General features: G+C 39.1%; 1 protein-coding gene across 4 annotated transcripts in view; it reads right to left on the bottom strand.

Annotated features, from left to right (window-relative positions):
• Positions 1-739: 739 nt before the first annotated feature.
• LOC136245986 (dynein axonemal heavy chain 10-like) overlaps positions 740-23,787 on the bottom strand; it is a 40,380-nt gene continuing 17,332 nt past the window's right edge. For all 4 annotated transcript variants that reach the window (XM_066037434.1, XM_066037436.1, XM_066037435.1 and 1 more), the window contains 28 exons: positions 23,366-23,625; positions 23,095-23,259; positions 22,760-23,041; positions 22,619-22,658; positions 22,472-22,560; positions 21,645-21,881; positions 19,781-19,978; positions 19,465-19,698; positions 19,235-19,332; positions 17,291-17,456; positions 17,085-17,237; positions 16,770-16,987; positions 7,153-7,522; positions 6,963-7,098; positions 6,669-6,912; positions 6,450-6,579; positions 6,108-6,381; positions 5,168-5,427; positions 4,728-5,066; positions 4,366-4,566; positions 4,145-4,309; positions 3,894-4,034; positions 3,478-3,843; positions 3,274-3,423; positions 3,043-3,210; positions 2,848-2,988; positions 2,567-2,752; positions 740-1,004 (listed from right to left, as the gene is read on the bottom strand). In XM_066037434.1, coding sequence (XP_065893506.1) covers positions 858-1,004; positions 2,567-2,752; positions 2,848-2,988; positions 3,043-3,210; positions 3,274-3,423; positions 3,478-3,843; positions 3,894-4,034; positions 4,145-4,309; positions 4,366-4,566; positions 4,728-5,066; positions 5,168-5,427; positions 6,108-6,381; positions 6,450-6,579; positions 6,669-6,912; positions 6,963-7,098; positions 7,153-7,522; positions 16,770-16,987; positions 17,085-17,237; positions 17,291-17,456; positions 19,235-19,332; positions 19,465-19,698; positions 19,781-19,978; positions 21,645-21,881; positions 22,472-22,560; positions 22,619-22,658; positions 22,760-23,041; positions 23,095-23,259; positions 23,366-23,625 — 5,558 coding nt within the window. In that variant the 3' untranslated portion in view covers positions 740-857. The remainder of the gene's footprint in view (positions 1,005-2,566; positions 2,753-2,847; positions 2,989-3,042; positions 3,211-3,273; positions 3,424-3,477; positions 3,844-3,893; positions 4,035-4,144; positions 4,310-4,365; positions 4,567-4,727; positions 5,067-5,167; positions 5,428-6,107; positions 6,382-6,449; positions 6,580-6,668; positions 6,913-6,962; positions 7,099-7,152; positions 7,523-16,769; positions 16,988-17,084; positions 17,238-17,290; positions 17,457-19,234; positions 19,333-19,464; positions 19,699-19,780; positions 19,979-21,644; positions 21,882-22,471; positions 22,561-22,618; positions 22,659-22,759; positions 23,042-23,094; positions 23,260-23,365; positions 23,626-23,787) is intronic.

The raw sequence follows: 23,787 nt of genomic DNA, 5'->3' as shown, positions 1-23,787 counted from the left end.
TGCGGTAGCTCTGTGCATTTGGATGAAGCACCCTTATGTCAAAAAGGCGCTTTGCCGCGGCCCCCAAAATCCACGAGCGTGAATATCGGCTCTGGCATCATCTTGTCGGTTGGCAGACTGAAGAGTAATTACTTCTCCACCGAGATTGAAGAGGTGGCTCGATAGCAACGTCATTACAAACCTTAGACAATAACTCAGCTGTACTGTGATGTCCTGTAAATCATTATTTGACAAATCCTTCACTTCTCTGCACGACCGTTTTCCTGCACTCCGGGCAAGTATTTCTGTTAACTTCACGAGACACTCGGGAGATATTTTGGCTGCTTGTACAGTTTATGACCATGAGCAGCTACTCTACGTACCACTTTAAATAATCTCTTTTGCAACCGGAGTTTCTTGCAATGATTTCATCAGGAGACAAACGTGTAACTGCAGTGCACGTGTGAATGCACGTGCTTGTCTGGTGCATTGGATATGCCCTGCCGCGGGTATGGTAAATGCTTTGAAGCTGCACTGTATGCCTGTCAAACCTCAACGCTTGGAACTACTTTGTCGACTTCCATTAAACAGTGAGTGTGACCAACAGCCAAAAGAGAACTGAATGTCTCTTTCTCCGCATGGTGCTTATCGATTCTAATTATAAGCGCCGGCTCGGAGGTACTTATAATTAAAATCGATAAGCGCCGTGCTGAGAAAAAGCGGTCTGGCCACGTGAGACTACACTGAATGGTTAGTGACATCAAGTTGAATATTGCATTTAATATCATCATAAAAATATAATTCATGTGACATGTGGTACAATCCATTACTATATACAATGGGGAACAATAACTAGCTAAACATGTGATTGTCGTCGTTCAGTCCGTGTTCAGTAGTAGACACACACCTTGTAACACCCAGTGGGAAATATGTTCCTTAGTAGCAAGATCTGCTTCAAACACAAGACCAACTCCCATGGCATTACGACGATCTGATGTGGTGTAAACTGGTGTCCAGAATGTGTTCTAATGTGAGGAAATGCAAAAACTCACACATTACTATGATAAATTAATTATGGAAAATAATGTTAAAACTGGGCACACCCCCAAGACAGTTGTGTGCTTGCTCCTCACTCCTGTAAACATCTACACACAACATCCACACGCAAACACAACTACATTAGAACAAGGGCAAGCTAGAAAGAATATTGTAAGCAAGGCACATTTGACTGCTCTATTAGGGTTGGTAGTGCTACGATATGAATTCTCTTCAATGAACCTCACTTGGGCTTATTGATAATTTTATGTTCAGATTGCCTGCCCGCATTGCTACTGTATGTATCACTACCTAAATTTGGCCATTATCATGAAGTTTTCACTGTTATTTCATCATTTCAATGTTTAATGATTATATAGAAGATATAAACTAACTTGCTTACATCCCTAGGCACAGAGAAAAGAAGGTTAGATGGGCCAATCCCAATGTCAGGAAAAGGGACTAACCCTTTCACTTATCAATGAGTCAGTTAATAAAAGATCAAGATAGTCAAATAAAGCATTCGGCTAACTAATAAAACAGTCAGGTGTATGTAAATTGTAATGAATAATGAGCCACTCACCCACACTAACTTTCTGATCTGAAACATAAAATTAACAATAAGTGGCCATACTTGATAATATATAAATAAAAATAAATGACTTTTACTAACTTGATTACCTCAATAGTTGCTATGTCACTATAGCATGCACATGTGCACACACACCAATCAGTTTCCTTGGAAACCAGAATTTGCCACTATAGTACCGTATAGTCTCAAACTACAGCCCAGTCATTTATTTATTTCAAGCAACTTTTTACCCCGGCTACTAAGCGAGACCAGCGACTATACGAGGCTGGCACTTATACAGTAAAACCTATCTTAACAAACTCCCCGAATTAAGGACAAAATAGAAAAAAAACTCCATAATGAGGACAAACATTTTGGCTCCCACAGGTCTGGTTAATACATTTTTTATCCCTGAAAGAAGAAAACCTCTATATTACAGCAAAAAGGCCAAAAATTCTGGGTCCCAAAATTTCCGTAATAAAGAGGCTCCCCTGTATACCTGATCAGCACTCACGAGTCAACTTCATACCTTGGTGCTGGACTCTCCTTGATGTTTCCCTCAGCATATTTTACAGATTCAAGCTTAAAAGGAACTCTAAAACGTTCTTCACTTCATCGTTTATAACACCGCCCAGAATTGTTAAAAATAATGACTGCAGTAGACGTTTATTTGAGACTTGGCATTTATTCGAGACCTGGCGTTTATTTTTTGTTATGATGCTGTATTGTATCAACTAAACGGGACCAGGCGTTTATACGAGATCGGCCGTAATTCGAGGCAATACGGTACTTGTCTAAAGTATCAGTAGTAAATGGTATAACTAGCTATTTTAAGTAATCAATGTTTGTAAAATGGACAGAGCTGCAGCACTAGCAGCTGGAGATCAGGTGCTACTGTCAGTGTCTATATGACATTATCAGTTCAATTACATAAACTATACTAATTTATGGACAGGCTTTTATAAGTAAAAATGTACTTACTTGAAGTTTTAGACGGTGTGCTTCAATAGGAATTATCCGTAATATTGGTAGTTCTTCAATGAGAACTTTAGGAAGAGACTTCTGAAGACATTGATTTTCCTGGTCCCAGATGGCACCTTCTAAATACAGTCCACTAATATAACAACCTGACGGTGCTCTCTCAGACACCTGATCAGCATTAGTATACTAGAAGAATAACAGTATATTACTAGCAATTTGATTAGTAAATGTACACATATTGTATCACAGCTAATACATTCATCTACAATATGGCTACATACCTCAGTGACTGCAGTGTACAAAGTGGACCGATCTAGTGGCCAACCATTCTTCCTACATGTTGCCTGTACTAGTGCTGTAAGATAAGACTCTGGAATGTGTAGACCTGATAGCCACATCACATATGGCTCTCCCTCTTTTACCTAAATGTATATATGTTATGTGTTGATGTGTGTAGATTGTACAACTATACAAACCCATTGTTGGTATTGAGCATTTCTTCTTAAGAAGTGCAGCATCCAATTTCCTAGTGATTTCAATGTGGCAGGAGCTAATGCACGCCATATTGAGGGAAGATGACCATTATATAATGATTTGGATAACTCATCAAGTTCTACACTCATTCCAACCTCTCCTGCCAGTGCCTGTGTACAAATATAACACAATTTGGTTGTCATAAAACACCACCGTCTTTATGAAGAGTTAACCTTCTGAAGGTTGCTCAGAGACACTGATATTCTTTTGATTAACTTGTTAAAACGTTCCAACTCTTGTAGCAATACAATGGTGGTGGGTGATATCACGTCACCAAGCTGCTTTCTGATCACATCAAGTTTGTATAACTCTGGTAACTTGGACTGTAACAAGATCAATGTGATAAACGTCACTGACTTGCTATGGTGTCTTCTCACCTGTATATCAGAAGCAATGTTGGCAATAAACTCTTCCCTACTAATGCCAGAGCCAGATTCTCCAGTTTGAGGCTGCAGTTCTATCAGTTGTGACCACATGTCTTTAGCTGCTCTAGTAAAGTAGCCAATTTCTGCATTAGAGTGTAACCCAAATACTTCAGGAGTGTTTGCCAGTGGTAGTGCCTCAATAGCTTCCACATAAGTGTCCTTGTTGCCATCTTCAGGGATACAGTAATCCACGTCAACATTCTTGAAGAAGTGAAAAGGTTGGAATGTGTCGAATATGAAGTCTCCCATGTATTCATCCATATAAGTCTTCAGTACTCTTCTATCAAAGTCATCAATTGCTCTTCCACCATACATAACCTGTACATTAATGTTGTTAACAAATTGTCTGTACTACATTATGTGTATACCTCTCCTATTAGATATTTCAGTGACTCCCAAGGAATTTTGGTGTCTCCATTTTCATGAGCTTTAGTGAGGTAAGTATTTAGTATATCCATACACACCCGGAAATCTGATTCATTGAAGTCATATGATACATTCCATCCAATCTGTGTAAATCAGAATATGTAGCAACAACACATGTAGCTATACAAAACTCAGTGACAATAAACACTTACACGTGTATAAAACTATTATGTGTTCTACATGTGAATGTTACCTTTCCATACTTTCTCCTCTCTTGAACAACAGCATGGAAGAACGCTAGAGTAAACACAAGAGGTCTGAAAGCTGTATGTGGACAATCTCGAAGTGTTGATGCAGGAATCTTGTGATAGGTGCTACGTAAGTTCAACTTTAGTCCATTGGGAGGTTCTGTCACAACCTGACATGATCATTCACACATACAGTAACACAATACTCAGTCAAACATGATGATACCTTAAGTGATCGTTGTAAAATACCAATCGGAAAATCTGGCGTAGGAGCAGTGGTTAGCCAGAGTCTAAAATCAGGGTGAGGTTTGGGCAGTAGCTCTAGAGCTTTTTCTAAGTCCTTCAGCCAACGAACTAACAAATGACAATTCTGCAACATCAGCCAGTGACCCCTTGAAGCAGCAGTTTCCAGTAGTTGCAAGGCTACCTATAAGTGGCAAAAAAATGAAGTTTCTTTCTATTTGTGTCTATGTTGTTAATAACATGGAAAATTAAAAGATAATGGCTAACACAACTCTTTAAGCTAGGACAAGTTAATGGGAAAGTGATCTTGGATTCTTGGCTATGTGTGAAAAAGTATTCATTTACCTTCTCTTGACCCTGTCCCATGGCTAGGAATTTCAGTCTGTTCCCTCCAAATCCCATTCTCTCAGCCAGTTTCCCTAGGTCTCCAGCAGGGTCAGCTCCAGGGCTCAATATGAACACAATGGGAGACAGAGGACTGGACTGTTCAAACACAGACTCAAAACTGATCACAGGTGGTGTGACATATTTCTCTCCCATCCTCTGGGTCACAAAGTTGGTGATGGCTCGGTAGACACGATCAACTCTAAAACATCTTAACAACATCAGTTGCTGCAAGTCAGTGAGATTCCTTGAGTATTTCTCAGGAAATGTAGCAGATTCTGGAGTGTCCAGATCATACCACTAGAAACAAGAACCAATGCAATAAATTATAGTATTCTACAGATGAATTGCAATAATTATCACTGCAGCAAATCAAATTTCACACTACAATAAGTGCTCACTTCTTTCCATGCCTTTTCACTCTTTTCCACATCACCAGGTAAGCTACCAAACACATCAGGGCTAATTTCACTCAGCCTTATAATGTCTTCCCAGCCCTGGTCTGGAATCCAGTTATATGGCTTGAGCCGAGAGCTCTTCTCCAATGAGATATTTCCCTTTATAAAGAAATCTAATTCTTCATGTTGTAAGCTCTCCTCTACTTCTTGAATTTTAATTGTCATTTGAAATGAGAATAATAACTTGTGCACCTCAAACAAACCTGTAAGATAAACAATAGGTATGATAAAAAATTAGAGTGACTTTGAACAATATGTTGTGCAAAGCATTCATTGCTACAATTATGTTATAGGTTAAAGCACCACTGCACGTGTGTACGGAAAATATAGCTCAAGGTTGTGTGTCAAGAGCTTCACCTCATGTGCTGTATTAGCCTCTCAACACACCCCCTCGTGCTGTATTTTTCATACACACAAACATAGGTGGTGCTTTAAGTGTTTTGTCATACTTCCTGGTCATCTTGCTTGAAGCGATTTTCTGAATTGCTTTAATTTTTGGTGATCAGACTATCAGTAAGTTATCATATAATCTATTGTAGTCGTGGAATGAACTGGTAACATTAGTTTGGCTAGTTTTAGCGTTTGACAGTGTCACACACGTGATCCATCGTGCTGTCTGTGTGGGGTTGTTGCTTTGACTTTCCGTGATCAGTGTTCATGTAATCTATTTCTAGTCATAGAACCAACTTGTAGGATTAGTTTTAGCTATTTAAAATGTCATGTACATGCTGTTTGTTTTCGTAACATTCCTTGCATAACTGTATGACTCATACAGTACAGTTATGCAGCTAATTGGTACAGTATGAAAAATACAGTAAGTGGTGGCACTTTGATCCTCCCACGCAAAGTACAACTAACTTCATGCAAATACTTTAACACTCACCAGTACAAGCATAATTGTATACATTGTGTGTAAGTGTGTCCATGATATTCTTCAGTCTCTTGGGTAGGTGAGAGTCAGGGAGGCTCTTCTTAAGGGAATAGTTGAACACTTCAAGGTAAGAACTGAGGGAGTATTGGTACATTGTGTTGATGGCTGCCATGTCAGCTAGTATGAAGAAGAGTACAGCACCTCTCCTTGCTGCTGGTCTGTAACCATCTCTGAGTTTGTCGATGTCTGCTGATGTCACTTGAGCTTCTTTCAGTTTAGCAAACACCTACATATATAGCAATGTACATAGAATAGACATATAGGTTTTATGTATATACATAATGTTTTCTGTACCTCTGAAGCTTTAACTTTAGTTTCTTCCAAGGTTTGTACCAGTTCCTCATTGTCCAACATGTTTCCAGTAGAGGTAGCTAACTCTCTTAACAAAGTATCCTCTAAATCTTTCAACAGTCGCTTGTTATCACTAATATGAAATAAACAAATGATTATTATGCAATTATAAACTTAAACAGCTCCTTGACATTATAACATTACAAAAACATAAAAGTCTACCTTGTTTCTTGGATCAATCTTTCACGTTGCTCTTCTAACTCTTTCTTCTCAAACCCAACAATCACACTGAGTAGCTGATCTTCCAACCCCTTCAGTGTTACTGTATAGTTGATGATCATTGTTCTTCCAAATATGGCTGGTGTGTATTTGGGGTTGGCTAGTTTAGTATTCAAGTAGAGTTTAAAGTTTGGATCATAATCCACCTCCTTGTCTCCTAGTGTGATGGTCTGACGATTACCAGAACCTAAGTTTGCATGTATAAATATACTAGGAGAACCATATCGAATTCACAACCTTTAATGTTTTTGTCCAGTACAGAATCAATGACTGGATCAATGTACTCATCAACATCTTTAAACAGACATGGAAAACCAAACTTGATGGCAAGTTCTAGTTGCTTGATGAAGTCAGGATCATTAAAAGTACAAATCTAAATAACAGAAGTACATACGAAGTATGGAATGATCATACAGTAACTAACTACCTTTAAATTATTCTTTTCTTCTTTCTTTCTGATCCAATTTAAAGCCTGCTGCTGAGGATCAATACAGAGAGGGTATCTGCTAGCATTTGTGGTGAGTATTCCATTTTGTATTGATAATTCATCAGGTGGTAATGACTCAGATGTCCACTTACTGATCTCAACATCATTTGTTAACAATGTTTCTAACTTGAATGGTTGACTGAGTGGAATCTCGCGTTGTACAACATCAGCTTGCCAGTCCTCCACTTGCATTTGATAACGGAAGTCCCATGAGAAGGCACCGAGGTAGCTCAGAAATGAGGACGATAACAAACAGTCTCCTAATAGTCGTACACGTTTTTGTTTCAGCTCTTCTAATTCTTCTTTCCATCTGTGAAATTGTAAAGACACGCAAAGATGCAGAGTACATACAATACAACAGATATCTAAATACTTAACCTTTCCTTCTTATGATCGTAACGCATACATAGTACATAAATACAGCAGTATAATCGAGAAAAGGGCTTATCAGGAATTTACTGCCCCTTCCTGAACAGTAACTGGGATATAGCAGAATGGCTACTTTATGGAAACCCTTGCATGTTTCTATCCAATCAAATAAAATACATAAGTACTCCTCCTTGCAGGTATGTATATATTACCACACAATATGTACACTTCAAGTCAACGTGCTGTTTATGGGCTCATGAAAGCATGGATAGACCCATGATGAATTTAGCAGGCATACAGGTCTCAGACTGACAATAATGTGTTTAGCTAGATATTGAAGGAGCACTAACGTGCCCTTTATGCTTTAAGTGTAAGTATTATTAGTGAACACCTTATAATTAGGTATGACAATAATGTTTTTAGCTCCAAATTCTTCTGCCTATATACTACAAGTTAATATCTATGTTTTTCTTTGCTTAGGTTATAGCATTTGTGGCTACATAATAATAATTTGCTGATGGTTGCATTACCAACTCAGAAGTATAAACCACTTCAAAGCTGACACTCCAATGAAGCAATGATATAATCAAAACTTTGGTTCCACAGCAAATCGATTGCATCATCATGAGTCCTCACTGCAGTTGCTAGCTTTCAATCTCTATTATAGCTAAGGTAAGGGTGGGCATTTCTGTACAACGTTTGCACATGCATTAGAAATTAGCTCATTTCTCCTTGAGAGAATAACGGATTTTAACATGCTTGGTGCAAATTGTAGCCAATGAACTAGGCTATTGGCGATATAAATTGTGAGTGGTAAAATGTTAGGTACTAGGAGAAAGAGCGGTCTAGGTTTGCAATTTGGCAAACCTAGACCGCTCTGGTTTGCAGTGTTACAAATCAAGGACATTTGCAATCAATCCAGTCACTAAGGAGAATATGGATGATTCCCATTTACAAATGCAGGGAAGCCATCGGGCTACCACAAATCGATACCTTGGGCTGTCAGCAAAAAGGAATGGAACACAAAGGAGGACAAAGGGCAGTGATCTCGAACAGTAAAAAAATCAACCCCGCAGTCTTAGCCGTTATCGAGTTACGCTGTCTGAAGGCATCAGGCAGGTAGGCTGGCAGTTAGTCAGTCAGTAGACATTTCCATTAAATAAATTTTAAAAACAAAATCTATTGGAAGTATTTAGGGTCGTACTGAAGGCACTTTTGGGCTTGGTTATAACTAACCAATACCACCAAGGGGTCAGGAAGGTTTTATTGTGAAGTTGGTTTTTGGGTGATTTTTTGGCCAGAAAAACCCAAATCTCCATGATTACATATATATAGCTATTTTAAAAATCCATGATTACATCAAGACACACGGTAGTGTGTCGTGCGGCCCAAGAAGCCGGAGCGCCACACCGTGAGTATATTGACAGGAAGAACGAAAACGTCATTTTCACACCTTTGTATCTCGGTGATCACTTATCTGATTGGAACCAAATTTGCTACACATTTGCCCGCCAGCCAAGGGAGTCTACATTCCAAATTTGAAGGAAATCGCTCCAGCCATTTCCGAGATACGAGCTGCCAAAGTTTCGTTTTTTTTTCTTCGTTTTTTTTTTTTTCTTCTTCGTCTTTTCGCACACTTGCAAAAATTGCTATAACAAGCAAACGCGTACTCCGATCGCCTTGAAATTTGGCACACAGAAAGGGAGTCCAAAGGCGAATCCTAGCATCAAATTTGGTACAAATCTGATGAATGGTTCAGGAGTTATGACCGATTATTCGCGTAAAACAAGATCGATTTGTTGTCACGCCTACAGGGTAAACCGCTTCATGGAATGAGTTGAAAATTGCTATGTAGATGGAGTAACCATCGTAGGAGTGCCTTTTGGTGGTTTGAAAGGAATCGAGATAAAGACCACGGAGATATGACACAAAACCCAATCTGTGTCACAATTACGCGATCGATTTTTATGAATAAAAAAGTATTAGTTTTCACGCCTACTAGGCAAACCGCTTAGAGCAATGAGCTGAAAATCGGTGTATAGCTGGAATAATCTTCGTAGAAAGTCCTTGCAGTAGTACAGAAGAATCGGATTACAAACCACTGAGTTATGATTCGAAAGCCAACTCCGTGTAGCAAATGCGAGATCGAGATACTCTAATAGAACAGTCACCCTAATAGAGCATTCGGCTAATTTATTTACTCCATTATAGAATTTTATTACATCACAAGTTATTCTGTAGGGAGTTCAGCTGCAAACAGTTAATCTTATAGACAGTTCAGCAAGAAGACAGTCACCATGTGGAGAGTTAAGCAAATATACCACTATAGAGATTCAGAACATTACAAGTCACACTGAAGAAAGTTCAGCTATAAACAAGTCATGCACTGTGTAGAGAATTCAGCTACAATTAAGTCACTCTCTAGAGAATTCAGTTACACAGAATTCTGCTACACACAAGTCACTGTGGAGAGAGTTCAGCTACAAACAAATTACCCTTTAGAGTGATCAGCTACAAACAAAACACTTTGCAGGGTGTTCAACTGCAACAAATCAATTACCTTTAGAGCGATCAGCAATGAACAAATCAACACAAATCTACCTGTAGAGAGATCAGCTAGAAACAAACCACCCTGAAGAGAGTTCAGCTACAAAAAATCACCCTGTAGAGACATCAGCTAGAAACTAGACACAATGTAAGGAGTTCAGCTACAAGCAATCACCCTGTAGAGAGTTCAGCTAAAACAAATCAACCTGCAGAGAGATCAGCTACAAACAAATCACCTTATAGAGAGTTCAGCTACAAACAGATTACCTGTAGAGAGATCGGCTACAAACAAATCAACCTGCAGAGAGATCATCTATATACACACAAATCAACTTGTAGACAGATCAGCTACAAACAAATCACCCTGTAGAAAGATCAGCTAGAAACTACACACAATGTAAGGAGTTCAGCTACAAACAAATCACCCTGTAGAGAGATCAGCTACAAACTAGACACAAAGTAAGGAGTTCAGCTACAAGCAAATTACCCTGTAGAGAGTTCATCTACAAACAAATCAACCTGTAGAGCAATCAGCTAGAAACAAATCACCCTGAAGAGAGGTCAGCTACAAAAAATCACCCTGTAGAGAGATCAGCTAGAAACAAATCACCCTGAAGAGAGGTCAGCTACAAAAAAAATCACCCTGTAGAGAGATCAGCTACAAACAAATTGCCATGTAGAGAGATCGGCTACAAACAAATCAACCTGCAGAGAGATCAGCTACACACAAATCAACTTGTAGAGAGTTCAGCTACAAACAAATTACCCTGTAGAGAGATCGGCTACAAACAAATCAGCCTGTAGAGAGTTCAGCTAAAACAAATCAACCTGCAGAGAGATCAACTACAAGCAAATCACCTTATAGAGAGTTCAGCTACAAACAAATTACCCTATAGAGAGATCGGCTACAAACAAATCAACCTACAGAGAGATCAGCTACACACAAATCAACTTGTAGAGAGATCAATTACAAACAAATCACCCTGTAGAGAGATCAGCTAGAAACTCGACACAATGTAAGGAGTTCAGCTACAAATAAATCACCTTATAGAGAGTTCAGCTACAAACAAATCACTCTGTAGAGAGATCAGCTAGAAACTCGACACAATGTAAGGAGTTCAGCTACAAGCAAATCACCTTTTAGTGAGTTCAGCTACAAACAAATCAACCTGCAGTGAGATCACCTACAAAAAAGTACCTTGTACAGAATTCAGCTACAAACAAATTACCCTGTAGAGAGATCGGCTACAAACAAATCAACCAGTAGAAAGATCAGCTACACACAAATCAACTTGTAGAGAGATCAGCTACAAACAAATCACCCTGTAGAGAGATCAGCTAGAAGCTAGTCACAATGTAAGGAGTTCAGCTACAAGTAAATCACCCTGTAGAGAGTTCAGCTAAAACAAATCAACCTGCAGAGAGATCAGCTACAAATAAATCACTTTATAGACAGTTCAGCTACAAACAAATTACCTTGTAGAGAGGTCGGCTGCAAATTAATCAACCTGCAGAGAGATCAGCTACACACAAATCAACTTGTAGAGAGATCAGCTACAAACAAATCACCCTGTAGAGAGATCAGCTAGAAACTAGATACAATGCAAGGAGTTCAGCTACAAGCAAAATCACCCTTTAGTGAGTTCAGCTACAAACAAATCAACCTGCAGTGAGATCACCCACAAAAACGCACTTGTACAGAGTTCAGTTACAAACAAATCACCCTGTAGAGAGATCAGGTAGAAGAATTCACCTTGTAGAGAGTTCATTTACAAAGAAACCATCATATAGAGAGTTCAGCTACAAAGAAATTACCCCGTAGAGAGTTCAGCTAGAAGAAGTCACCTTGTAAAGAGTTTAGCTACAAAGAAACCATCATGTACAGAGTTCAGCTACAAAGAAACCACCTGTACAGAATTCAACTACAAACAAATCACCCTGTATAGAGATCAGCTAGAAGAAATTACCTTGTAGATAGTTCAGCTACAACAATTCATCCTGTAGAAAAATCATGCTAGAAGAAGTCACCTTGTAGAGTGTTCAGTTACAAAGAAACCATCATGTAGAGAGTTCAGCTGCAAACAAATCACTCTGTAGAGAGTTCAGCTACAAAGAAACCGCCATGTAGAGAGTTCAGCCTCATACAAACCACCTAGTAGAAAATTCAACTACAACAAATCACCCTGTAGAGAAGAAGTTACCTTGTAGAGAGTTCAGCTACAAAGAAACCACCATGTAGAGAGTTTAGCTGCAAACAATTCAAATGTAGAGAGTTCAGCTAGAAACAAATCACCCCGTAGAGAGATCAACTGGACGAAGTCACCTTGTAGAGAGTTCAGCTACAAAGAAACCATCATGTAGAGAGTTCAGCTGCAAACAAATCACCCTGCAGAGAGTTCAGCTACAAACAAATCACCCTGTATAGAGATCAGCTAGAAGAAATTACCTTGTAGATAGTTCAGCTACAACAATTCATCCTGTAGAAAAATCATGCTAGAAGAAGTCACCTTGTAGAGTGTTCAGTTACAAAGAAACCATCATGTAGAGAGTTCAGCTGCAAACAAATCACTCTGTAGAGAGTTCAGCTACAAAGAAACCGCCATGTAGAGAGTTCAGCCTCATACAAACCACCTAGTAGAGAATTCAACTACAACAAATCACCCTGTAGAGAAGAAGTTACCTTGTAGAGAGTTCAGCTACAAAGAAACCACCATGTAGAGAGTTTAGCTGCAAACAAATCACCTGTAGAGAGTTCAGCTAGAAACAAATCACCCCGTAGAGAGATCAACTGGACGAAGTCACCTTGTAGAGAGTTCAGCTACAAAGAAACCATCATGTAGAGAGTTCAGCTGCAAACAAATCACCCTGCAGAGAGTTCAGCTACAAAAAATCACCCTGTAGAGAGTTCAGCTAGACGAAGTCAGCTTATAGAGAGTTCAGCTACAAAGAAACCATCATGTAGAGAGTTCGGCTATAAAGACACCACCATGTAGAGAGTTTAGCTGCAAACAAATCACCTGTTACAGAGAGATCAGCTACAAAGAAACCATCCTGTATATAGTTCAGCTACATTTCAAGTCACCCAGTAGAGAGATCAGCTGCAAAAAAAATCCTGTGGGGAATAATGAGCATGTAATAAATATATGTATATAATTTGTATAATTACTAATAAAATCAAAAATAACTGAAGTACTAAAATTCTTCTTTAAGTTCTTTTCTTCTTCCTGTGGTAAAGAAAAAAACACATGGGTTAAAAAAGCCCCAAAGCCAGCCATAGGCCGGCTTTGCAGTATACAAATACAAAAAGAAGTGATATCTAATCAAAAACAGCCAAGCTGTAAAAAAAGGTGCGGCCCCCATAAAGGCCATGGTGAAAAAAGATGTGAAATCCAAGGTGGCGGCCAAGAAATGGCTGTGATGGTAGGTTAATGGTTACATTTTAATAACGGCAATTAAGGTGAATTTTGTGCCGCTTGGTCTTGGCACCAAATTCACCTGAATTGTTGTTATTAAAATGTAACCATTAACCTACCATCACAGCCATTTCTTGGCCGCCACCTTGGATTTCACATCTTTTTTCACCATGGCCTTTATGGGGGCCGCACCTTTTTTTACAGCTTGGCTGTTTTTGATTAGATATATATAGCTATTTAAAAAATCTAAAATTTTCAAAGGAAGTAGGGATTGGTATAATATACATGCTACAAAAAGTAAGGAAACAAGCTCAAAAATGTTATAGCTAGCCAAAAGTAGGCATTAAAGTGAGTCTCATTTTAGCAAGCAGCCGTCTAATCTTGTTTCCTTACTTTTTACTACTGGATCATTTCTCATTTTAGCTGTAATATTTTTGAGCTTGTTTCCTTACTTTTTGTAGCATGTATATTATACCAATCCCTACTTCCTTTTAAAATTTTAGATTTTTTAAATAGCTAATTTGTTTACTTATTTGTCTAGGTAGCTAGCTAGCTACATACTCTTTTTGTTTTCCACATAGTATAAATATCAGTTGAAGCAGCAATCTTTTACCCTTGTATGCAATAAGCGCCTCTAAAATAATTATTGCATTGTCTTTTAAAGCTATTACAGCAACTGTTAAAGGCTTCAGCTGCATTTCTAATGGCCTAAATATTGATGAGTTTACAGTAAAGCATCGCTGGATAGTCCACCATTAAGAGTGGAACCCTCGCTTTTAGAAGTCTGGATCCTGAGGTGGATCCGCCCCTCCAGGACATATTAGCTAGCTACCTCACAAAAAAGCTAAACTGGTATTTAAGACTATATATAAATACTAGAGACAACTCCTTGGGTACTACTTACACACACGTACTCACACTTCATTAAAATCACGTGTTTGAGCACGCCACAACTATTAAGCGCCGCAATTATTAATTATCCTTCAAGAAGAAAAAAGAAGCAAATGAATGATGAAAGCAAACAGCATGATGCAGTCAACAGAACATAATCGGAACAACAGATTTGTGAATCCGCCGTCATTACCTTAGCTGTCTGAAATTTATGGAGCCGTACACCTAGCGCAACCAGGTCTTACAGCAGGCAGGCAGGCAGGCAGGCAGGCAGGCAGGCAGGCAGGCAGGCAGGCAGGCAGGCAGGCAGGCAGGCAGGCAGGCAGGCAGGCAGGCAGGCAGGCAGGCAGGCAGGCAGGCAGGCAGGCAGGCAGGCAGGCAGGCAGGCAGGCAGGCAGGCAGGCAGGCAGGCAGGCAGGCAGGCAGGCAGGCAGGCAGGCAGGCAGGCAGGCAGGCAGGCAGGCAGGCAGGCAGGCAGGCAGGCAGGCAGGCAGGCAGGCAGGCAAGCAGGCAGGCAGGCAGGCAGGCAGGCAGATGAAATCCAGGTGAATTTCAAAATTTTTAAAACTCACTGTACATTGAAACATTCGATTTTTCGCTTCGTTTAACCAAGGTACAGCATCATTACAGCAGTACTAATGTATTCTAGGTGGTTTTTTTTCGGTAAAACTTATTGCAGGGCCGTTTTTAAAGGTGCAAAAATTCATGAAACCATATGATTTTTACCAACCCCTACTATATCGTACTGTATGATATGTAACGACGACGCGTAGTTCCAATGGCTACAAGGACACTTCTCCTTAGCTACGCTTCTCTTTAATTCTCGAAGCTAACTGTCTGCCGCCTGCATCCCACGCATGCTTATACAATGCATACATACATAATATATATACTATGGTTACTGAGTCAGTTCATTACATTTCCCCCCCCCCTGGTTAAGCCTGCTGCCCCTAGCTGACGTTTCCTTAACCTTCCAGTCCAAGATCCCTCCTGTACTGGCGGTGGGGATGAGTGGGCTTGACTTCTTGGCTTAGTCTCAGTAGGTGGTCTTTTTGACTTATCTGGTGGCCAAACTGATTGTCCAAAATTTCATCAGGGCACCTTCTGAGACGATCTATGGCTACCAACAGTAGATCTGATTCTGGCCTATCCACTCTTCAGATATGAGCATTTTTGTCTGCCAGTTTAACAACTCTGTAGGGTCCATGGTAAGCTCGAGCTAGTTTCCGGCCCTCCCCAGTCTTTTCAGTAGGCTTCAATAGAAACACTTGATCTCATACTGAAAAGTTAGGAGTTCTGGCATGTTGATCATATGCCAGTTTCTGCTGCTTCCATGCTCTCTTGATATGTGTCCTGGCAAGGTCCCATGCTCAGGGCTCAACCCAGAATATAAACCTAGAGGGGGCGAAGTAAGTTGCTTCGGATTCTAGGGGGGTCTGGGGGCATGCTCCCCTAGGAAAATTTTGAAAATTTAGGTGTAAATATACTCAATTTTGGTGAAATTTTACTGTGATGCAATTGAATATTGACCATTGGATTATACAACTTTGGGATCAATTAAACCTTTCCATTTCTCAAGGCTTTAGGTATAAACCTAGGGGGGGCAATGGCCCCTCCCCCCCCTAGATTAACCCCTGCATGCTTCTGTTAATTTCTCAGTTAAATAGATGCCATACTCACGCAAATCAACCTGTGACCTTGCCTTAGCAGGGGTTAGTGCAGCTTCAGTGGGCAACCTGGGATCATGACCATAGAGCAAGTAGAATCCCAGTCACGGCCACCCTTTTGAGTAGCTTTGCTAACATAGTGATTAATGTGCAATTGAATTGCTCCACTAACCCATTTGTTTGAGGGTGGTACGCTGTAGTGTTTGTTTGGTGAATTCCTAGCAGTTATGTAACTTCTTTCATTAGCCCTGATAAAGTTCCTTTTCCCTGTCTGACAAGATTTTTTTTTCAGCTGGAACACCATGACGACTCCCAGGTTCTCCCCGGACAAGCCCCCGAATGTAACGACGACGCGTAGTTCCAATAGCTACAAGGACACTTCTCCTTAGCTACGTTTCTCTTTAATTCTCGTAACTAACTGTCTGCCGCCTGCGTCCCGCGAATGCGCAAGAAGACTATACAATGCATACATACATAATATATATACTATGGTTACTGAGTCTGACTCAGTTCATTACAGTACTACCATACTGTATAATAATTTCACAAACATGCTTGTATGAGTATTTAGCTACACACAAGTGCACCCACAGGATTTACTGGGCTGATTATCCCCTATTTGCAAATAAACTTCACCCGCCTTTACTTCATACTACACAAATGTACACACCTGACTTTCTCAGAACCCAAACCAGATATCAACTTGTCAGCAGCTATCAGTCGTTTCTCCATAAGTTCAGCTTCAGCCTGTAATGCTTGCTTTTCTGATATGGCTTCTTCGTATTGTTTACTAAGAGCATTCAACTCTTCCTCAATGCTACTCAATTCTTTGTTGATCTTATCCAGCTCACGCTTGCTCATTTGATAATTTTTCTCTAACCTAGCCACCTATGGTATTACCAACAGAAAGATGCACAAGAGGTATGCACATATACTTGTGTGTTCTACTGTAGTGTATACAATGTTATGAATACCCTATACACACCTTTTCTCTCTTAGGTTTAATTTCTCTGGCAACAGTACAGTAGCCCATGACTGCCTTGACAAACTTATACAAGCCAGCACCAGCTCTACTGATTTCTTTCATACGATCATATTCAATGTCCATCTTCTTTAAGAAAGCCTCAACTTGTTTTACCTGCATAAATGTGTTACATATTTACACTGTACATATGTAAATGTGCAGCTTACTTGTCCTGAATAGATTCCATCCACATCCAGGGTTGTTAAGGAGTTCAGGAAGTTTGTTTCAGACATCATCCCCTTAGCGGTTTTCCAGCTGACTTCTTTGAAGCCTCTCAACACAACTATGCACTCACACACTGTCTGAACTGGTGGGGGAGGCTTAGCAAATGATCTGCATTACACAGTACACATCATGATAAGTACTTGGAGCTATATACTACATTGACACTTCAGAACAAAGGAAACCACAGAGTTATATCCCTGACCACAGGGCAATGTAATGATATTGTCCTGTGGTTTATCATGATACTGTAGAGTCTGGTTGTTCTTCCCAAAATTTGTTAAGTATATGTGCCTAATAAAGAAATTTTGTCGTGAGAGTTATTGAATCAATCTCTTGGAGTGGTATGATTTGTATATACCAATATTTGGAGTCCAAAATCCTTCATGTGGAGCATGAGTACCATACCGTACTGTTGAACACTGTTTTGCTTGGTAAACATAGTGAAATCCACATTATTGGCACATACCACATAATCTTGAGCCTTGCACAGTTGATAAACCTCTAACATTTTTTCTAGCACAGCTGCACCTTGTGTTGGAGCTTTTGTGTGTATGCACTTCTAAACCATGACTTGGTATAAGAAATTGTAATATATATGTGTGTGACCGGATTTGTGAAACCCCGACACAATCCTGCAAGCTTTATACAGCAAGTATAGGGAAAATAAATTACATGCTCTTAGTTGTAACTTACGAACAGATTGACGTATGGAGCTTAAATTTTCACCATCGTGTTTGCCATGAATAGGGAAATCTATTACTGGGTAAGCTTGCATTTTTATCACTTTCTTCACTGCATACAAAGGCAAAATTTGTGAAGAAAATTTGATTGCGTACGATCGCTTTGACGTGACGTAAACAAATGCTCATAACTTGTGTACTCTTGGGTCTACTGCAACGAAACAAAGATTTTCCAACTGCTCTTGAGTAGGCGAATAAGATAATACCAGGTTTTTATTGTTAGTCCTTTCCTTCACTAAGAAAGAGGCATTCAAAAAGTTTACGGAATATTTTCAATAATATGCAAACATTTTCACCCATTGTATTCAATGCTTTATACTGTAATTGATTTTTCTGTTGTTGCAACTTTGTAGGGCTGTAACTCTGAAAGTTATTGGCATACGAGGCTGAAACTTTGCCAGAGGGTACACTTGGCTAAGTAGATTAATAAACAGGAATTTGAAAAATGTGTGATTGTGTCGGGTTTTTGCAGATCCGGTCACATATGTGTGCTAACTCTGCGGTACAACCCTGATCACAAATGCCATTGATGCTGAGATAGTATATTGAACTGTTTAAAGTTTTAGATTGTGGGTTTGAGTTTAGCTAGAATAGGCTAATTAGACTAAGTGTTTTCTTGAAGGAAAAAGCATTGTATTGTATAGTTCAGCAACTAGACATCACTAAATAACTGTTTTGACAATGACTGGATTGTTTTTCCACACAACGCATTCCAATAGCATGACAAGACATTCAAGGTCAATAAATCTATACTCTCTACACTTATCCTAATGCCCTAGCTTATCTTTAATGGGTTATAAGACTAGAAATGGTATCACTAAACATGCAACACCTACAGCTTCTGTACAACAGCATTGTACAGGCTATGAACAATGTTCTGCAAGTACCATAGCCCACACTGTCAAACCCACAATCAATCTTTACATATCTTTGTATAAAGATACCTTGTATAAAGCTAACGGAATGAATACATTCCACCTATTTGGTGAGTATGTCCACATGGTATATATTATTTATACTCTTGGGAATTGCCTAGATATATGCCAATCTGAGGACTTGCAGCCCTCAGGTTTTGGAATCTTTGTATATAAGGCAAATCCCTTGTGGCCATGGTACAACTACTACACAATGATTTGTGATCCCTACCTGATTTCTGTAACATCAGACTTGTCAAGATCACTAAGAGCAATTCTAGCCTCCTCCAGAGCTGGAAGAGCAGCAGCTAATGCTTCCTCAGCGTCTGCCTACAGTGCAATTGATGACAGAAAGTGCACAAATAGAAAGTTTGAATAATCATTGTAAAGCAACTGTACAAATACACATGCATACTTGTGTATGTAAGTTTTATAATAGTAATACACATTTAATCACATTACCTTTTCAACAGCAATAACTTTATTTTGTTCCTCAATTTCAATACTTTTAGCTTGAGCCATTTGTTGTTTTTCTTTGGCTTGTTCAGTTTTAGAAGATATATCATTCAACAGTTCCTCACAAGCAGCTGTCTTCTTTGTCACAGCTTCTTTCTGCACCTCTAGTTTTTCATTCAGCACACTCAACTGTTCTGAGGCCTCAATAAGTTTTGTAAGGCCTCCACTGAGCCTGTGACACTGTACAAGTGTACACATACAATAATACAGGTTTAGTGCAGCAGCTGCTATACATGTGAAAATACATCATATCCATTCTAACCTGATCAAGGAAGAATTTATCCTTCTGTTTCAGTAGGTCAGTATAACTGTTGATGAAGTCAAGGTAGTTCTTGGGAGTGACATGATTAACTCTACGCCATTTCTGTAGGAATTTTTTACTGTAGTCAGCAACTGATAAGTGTACATATACAATGTGTTCCACTACTGCACTGGTCTTGTCATCTGGGATTTGATCATTCTGTAATACACAAATGTTCTCAAGATGAAATTCTTTTGGTTTGAGACTATGAATACACAGAGCAAGCACTATAGGTCATGTTTTGTGGTCCTATACATGACTACATGTATATATGTATATGACTGTATTTCACAATTCTAAAAATGTTTACAAGTCCTTGACAATGTATGTACTGTACACTGAATGTGCAACTGAATGTGCAGTACAATGTACTGTACGCTAAATGTGTGATGAAGAAATTTTATACCACACAATCCTTGTGCTTATCACCCATCCCCAAAAAGATGAAAACAAGAAAATGTAGTTGCAGCTGCATTTTACTGCCTTTTTTTTTCTTTAATTTTTTTTTCATATGCTGCACCCTGAATTTTTTACTTGGTCTGAACCTGTACACGTACATTACATACTGTAGAGTCTGGTTGTTAAGTGCATACACACACACACACACACACACACACACACACATATATATATATTAAGTGCATATTATTTGTTAAGCACATAATTGTGACCTAATTTTAGAAAACCGTTGATCTATGCACAAGAATACTTTTGTAATAAAACGCATTCAAATACAATGGGTAAAAAATGCAAGCTTCCGAAAACATTTATGCAAGTTTTTATCGCCTTTCTGGTCAGTGAATTGACACTCCAGTGGATAAATCCTGGGCATCATCGTGTTCCCCTATTCATAGGGAGTTTTAAAATCCTTGTTTCATCTTCATACACAGGTGGGTTTCTGAGTTACGGACGTCTATTTATGTTGCAGTGACGAAAGAATTTACGACGATTTTTCTTCAATGAATTCGCCTTCCTTCCGGATCACAGAAGAATACCTTTGGCAAAAACTATATACCTTGGTGGTTTCATAAATTCATGGCGAATGCAATGAGCAAAGATTCAACTCCGTACACCGTTGTATCAGTATGTTATGTAGTCTCGCCCCCAGACCACAAGGGTATGTTATGATGGTTTATATAAGTGCCTGTAGATTATTTTCTCGATGTCTTCTGTACATATTGATTTATTCACTCGTCCGGGTGTCTACTGCTGTATTTTCCACACTGCTTATCTTATGAAGCTGAAACTTAGCCAATCCATTTCTCTGTCCCTGTAGACAACAAAGAACCAATAAAATGAACTTTGATAAATGTGCGTATATCAATGGTTTTCTAAAATTAGGTCACATATTCATTTCTTGTACTTAATCTTTGTATCAGCACATGTGGACAAACATGAAGCTCCAACTTGAAGTGCACTATACAAGAGAAGAAATGCTAGAGGTTTTTCAATTGTGCAAGGTGTAAAATTTCACGTGGTACATGGCCAACAATTAATTGCCTTTCACTATACACTTACCAAGCAAAACGGTCTTCTATAGTATGAAATACATACTCCACAAAAAGAATTTGTACAAAAACCAGACTCCATGTGGTGACTGCAAATGACAACACCTCAAGACAGTGAATCCATATTGCTTGCAATGAGGTTTTTTTTATTAACAAATGTGCTTAACAACTACGTAAATGTTAATTGTAATATTCTTTGTAAACTTTATTAAGCAGATGTACCTAACAACCAGACTCTACAATACCTTCTATTCAAGAGTGTACATACTGTTACAAGATTTTGAAGCAATTCTGTATCAACATACAGTGTTGCTAACCTCAGATAGAAATCGAGAGGCTACTGCTTGTAATGCTTGTTTAGGCCAAGCAGTGAACCAGTCAATGGATGAGTTATTGACTAAACCAGGAAAGTTTCTACATCTATTCTTTAGTGTATCACCAACTGGTGACATTGCCATCACAATGTGGAGATTGTTAGCACATTTACTGACAAAGTATCCCCAAGTGCTCTCCCTGGTGGGTGGTAACCCAGCCTTTTGAGCCTCAGCACGAACCTATATGTGTGTATAAATACGAACAATGCATTGCAAGGTATCTGTACATTTATGAAATAATTATACATTCATAGATATAATTAATATATACAAACTATGGCTGGAACAAAGGTTCGGAAGCTTCGAAACTTTTGTAAACTTTGAAGGTGGTTTTACCCCCTCCAAAGCTTCATAGCCATGGATACTGCCATGTCTAATCAGTCAAAATGCCATATGCTTCTTGGAAGCTACAAATATCATAGACAAAATCATGGTATCTGAGCAGTTGTACTAGAGCCTGTACTACAGCTGCAACAAAGTGTGCATGAGACCAAATGAGTGTACACCCATCAGATATGATCATTAATTACTAACATGGCATAATCAGCAAAGCTTCGAAGCTTGGGTGGCTTTCTTTCAAGAAGCTTCAGAGGGTAAAATTCGACCTTCATTTCAGCCCCGTATATTTTGATTGTGCAAGCTCATGTGCACATGTGTGCATATACATACAATGTGTTTATGTATATGGAAGATGTAGAAACTAAACATGATGTACATATTGTGTATTGTAAAATGTTATATGTACGTATGAGAGTGCTAAATTAGATTACTTGTCCAATAATCTGATCCTTTTCATCGTCAGCAAACAGAGCAGGTACCATACCACTAGTCAACATGTTGTTGATAAGCTCTAGAAATCCTACAAGTGATAATACACTAAAGTGAACCATAAACTAAACAGGTTCATAAATGTGTACCTTCTTGAGCCACATGACCATCAGTAAATAAGAACACCATCTACAGAACATAACATGTAACACCTTCACATGTAAGCAAATGTAATCTTGACTGGTGAAAGCATATGTCAGTAACTAAAGGTACATATATGCTATGTTTACCTTTTTGTTTTCTATTCCTAGCTTGTTGTAAAGTGACCTCAGATCCTCTCTGAACTCTTCCTCACCATATCCTCTACTCAGAGTGATCTCAAATACTCCACAACCAGCAGCATATGCTGCCAGACGAGCCAGACTCTGTCTACCACTACCACCAACCCCAACTAATAGGGCGTGACCCTGGTCCATACGGATCACCCGGTGGATACGTGTCAAGTGTTGTAGAGCATCATCAAACAACACCAGATTCATCGGCTTGTGACTATCATTGTATTCTTCCAGGATCTGAAGTGAACATCAATGCTACTCATGATAACAATCATAGCAAAGTCACACACTTCTTCAAATAATCCCTTGGCAGCATCATAGTCTTGGATGTCTTCATAGATCCTTGGCACTTCAGGGTTTAATGCTGTACGATAATCACCATACAGTAGTGGATCCCTCAGTGCTGTTTCTGTATGTTCTGAAAAGTGCTCTTGAAGCAAACTCTTTAAACGTTCCTACACAATCAATCAAAAATAAGTACACCAATGTCTGTTGTATACATAAGAGATAGATATGTCCATACATACTTGTGCATGCTCATACTAGTACTATATTACTTACCGAAACTAGATCTTTGTCCTTGTCATTTGTCAGTCGGTCATAGAACACACGCAGGCACTCATTTCTCCACACTCTGATGAAGCTAGCTACACTATCAAACCTGTCTGGGGTGGTCAAACACAGACCATGGTATATACGTGACAAGTCTCTGAGGTTGAAGATGTAGTGGAATTTGGATGGTGTGGGAGGGAGATCTTTTACAATACTGTGATAGAGCTCCATGGTAGCTGTGGTGATCTTTTTACTTAAATCATGCATAGCTGTAAAACAGGTATATAGAGTAGTAACATACTTACAGACCAAAAACAAAAACAAAACTACATACTTTACTATTATGTCTGGCAACATTTACCAGTGGTGGATATAATTTTTTAATGGGGTTTCTGAAACTTAATGAAAAGTGTATTATACGTAGATAAGGA

This window comes from Dysidea avara, chromosome 15, assembly GCF_963678975.1.
Source record: "Dysidea avara chromosome 15, odDysAvar1.4, whole genome shotgun sequence".
NCBI lineage: Eukaryota > Metazoa > Porifera > Demospongiae > Dictyoceratida > Dysideidae > Dysidea > Dysidea avara.
The sequence above is the reverse complement of the archived record's forward strand: the minus strand, read 5'-3'. Positions and strand labels throughout refer to the sequence as shown.